Source organism: Echinops telfairi, unplaced genomic scaffold (genome assembly GCF_000313985.2).
Source record: "Echinops telfairi isolate 266 unplaced genomic scaffold, ASM31398v2 ScPeMD7_7469;HRSCAF=8507_1, whole genome shotgun sequence".
NCBI lineage: Eukaryota > Metazoa > Chordata > Mammalia > Afrosoricida > Tenrecidae > Echinops > Echinops telfairi.
The window spans coordinates 6,164,470-6,167,126 of NW_022111373.1; the positions used below are offsets into that span (position 1 = coordinate 6,164,470).

General features: G+C 63.5%; 1 protein-coding gene across 2 annotated transcripts in view; it reads right to left on the reverse strand.

Annotated features, from left to right (window-relative positions):
- Positions 1–2,582, reverse strand: part of TCF7 (transcription factor 7) — a 35,007-nt gene extending 32,425 nt beyond the window's left edge. The window contains exons 1-2 of one of the 2 annotated variants that reach the window (XM_004696614.2): positions 2,522–2,582; positions 1,836–1,960 (exon numbers count right to left, since the gene is read on the reverse strand). In XM_004696614.2, coding sequence (XP_004696671.1) covers positions 1,836–1,931 — 96 coding nt within the window. In that variant the 5' untranslated portion in view covers positions 1,932–1,960; positions 2,522–2,582. The remainder of the gene's footprint in view (positions 1–1,835; positions 1,961–2,521) is intronic. The other variant, XM_045285401.1, reaches the window with a different exon arrangement.
- Positions 2,583–2,657: the final 75 nt, after the last annotated feature.

Sequence of the window (2,657 nt, forward strand, 5' to 3'; positions counted from 1 at the left end):
GAGCGCCGGGGGCGGGGCGGGGACTCCGGGGGCGGGCCCTGATCTGTGGGTGGGGTCAAGTTGCCCCGCCCCTCCACCCCCGAGAGGCCGAGACTTGCCCATTGGGCATAGTCTTAAAGGGCTCGCTTTTTCCGGAGCGCAACATCCACGAGGCTTGGGGAGAGGCTGCAAAGTGTTACCCTAAAGCGCTCTAAAGGAGAGCCCTGGCCCTACGCCCTCTCTCCAACAAGTGGGCCCCCTCCCTGCACCCAGGTTTCTCCCCAGCTGCTGAGAAGGCCCCGGTCTGTAAGCTCTTGGGGTTTGGGCGTCTCTGGGAACACGTGCCCAGCTGTGGTGTGAAGCTGCGTTTGGGCCCTCGACCCGGTACCTGGCCTGTGTGCAGCTGGGCGCTTCCCACGGCGGGAGAGGGTTTCAAGGGCTGTGCTCAGTGCCCCAGCTTGGCAGAGTTAGACTCCTTAGAAGACCCGTTCTTTGCGCTACCCTAGAGCCCTAGTCCCACCCGGGACAGCCGGAGCACAGCGGGAGCACACGCATATCCCCCTCCCACGTTATACGAGTGCACAGACAAGCATCCGTCACCGGCTGGGCTTCCCGCCTCCGGGCCGGTCCTCCATTCAGTCCCACACTTAAGAGTCGCCAGGCCCCTGATCTAGGGCCGCGGGATTCCCACCAGAGGGTCGTACTGCAGCTCAAGTGGAAAATTGCACTCCCCCGTCCCTGGCGGCCCCTGGGGAGGCCTAGACGGACGGGTCTCGAACCAGCGGGCGTATCGTGGGAACGAGGCCGACCTTTCAGCGCATCTTCGGGTGTGCTTCCACGCGGCCTCGCCCCGCGCGGAGGCGACATCTACGAAAGACACGGGCCCCTTTGGGCCGCAGGGCAGTAAACCTTTCCTTAGAGCAATGGAGTGGAGAGTAGGGAGGGGCTGGTGGCTGGCGAATTAGAGGCCTCTCCCAATCAGGGCCCCAGAGGACCCCTGGCTGCGGCGCAAAGCCTGGCCGGAAGAGGGCCGTGCTGCCCCTCCGGGTCCAGGCCCAGCCCCACCCGGGTTGGCTCCGGATGAAAGGGCCTGACCGAAAACTCAATTCACATTCTATCTGAGCCCGCCCAGCGGGGTGCCTCGGCCTCCTACCTCCAGGCTGCAGTGACCACTTTCCCTTTCCTTCTGGGATCAAGGAGGGTGGACACGAATTCGGCTTGGCGATCAAGTAGGGGGCAGGACGGAGCTTCCTTCTCCCAAGTGTAAGCTGCCCGCCCTGTCTCACTCCATCCTCTCTGATCTCCTTTCAAGTAAGAGTCAGGCTAGGGCCAAGAGCTAAGCTTGGAAGCTAGATCACCCTTCCGCCCCCACCCCACTGCCCTGCCACCTCACTGTGGGTACTATGGTCCAGCTCTGCACCCCCCAAAGACAAGCAGGGCGTGGACAAGAGCAGCAGGAGGGCCGCCAGGTGTCTGCAGCACCCTCCTCCCTTAACCCCAGCATTGGGTTGGGATGTTTTCGTGATGCACATTTTCTTTGTATAAAACTCTCTCTTATAAAACTCGCTGTGGATTTGTTTCTCCAAAGTACCTAGACTAATACGAGGGGATAATGACGCGCGCGAGGGACGTGTGTGTGTGTGTGTGTGTGTGTGTGTGTGTGTGTGTGGTTGCCTCTGCCTCTAGCAAAGGTCTCCTTTTGGTCCCCAGCCCTCTGCGAGCGCCCTGGGAGCAGATTGGTTAGCGCAGAAGGTCTGGTTGGTGGTGGGCAAAACTCACTTCTCGTCTACACCTCACATACCTGGTTACGGAGATGGCAGGCACAGGGCGGGCACTGGCTGCGGGGGGCCACTTACCAGCGGGGGCTGCGGCTGCGGGGGCTGCCCTGCTCCGGAGGCAGGCGGGTAGTGCATGAGCAGATTGAAGGCCGAGTAGACGGTCTCTTTGTACATGCCGCTAGCGCACTCAGGGGCCTTCAGGCCTGGAAAAACCACAGCTGGGTCAGGCGCGCCAGCCCGGCGCAGGGGCCGACGGCTATCTGTTCTTGGGAGGAAAAACTCAAACTTGCCAAGGGGTGCCCCCTCCCTTGGAGTTGGTGACTCGAGACGGAACGGGCCGAGGGTGCCCAGAGTGCCAAGTTTTTGGAAGAGGACACTGAGTCCAGGCCTCCCTGGGGTGGCCTCTACTTGACCCTCTCCCACCCACCCACCCGGCCCCACGGCCATAGAACCTTGGCCAAAGCGTTCTCCTCCAGACAGGGGATTAGTCAGTCAGTCACCTGGGCAGGCGGGGCGGCCGAGACGGCGGGGGTCTGTTTAACTCCTATAAAGGTCAGGGCACCGGAAGTGACTCGAGCCTGCCGTGCTGGGGAAACCCGCCCCCCACACCTTCGCTTTTACCGCCTCCCTGAGCTGCGGGGGGGAAGGGGTGGGGGGGGGGCGGGGGGCAAGACACTCCCGCTTCCTCCAGCCCTGGGCGCCCTCCGCCTCCACCGAGGCCCGGGCGGGAGGCGGGGGCGGTCGGTCCCCGCGCCCACACTCACCATCCTCCAGAGACTCTGCAGGTTTGTCCGGGAAAAGTCTCTGCGAAGTGCGTTCCCGCCCCAGCGCCTGCAGAGAGAGCCCGAGGGGCCGTGAGTGGGGAGGGAGGATGGGGGCGCCCGGGGGTAGCGACCCCGC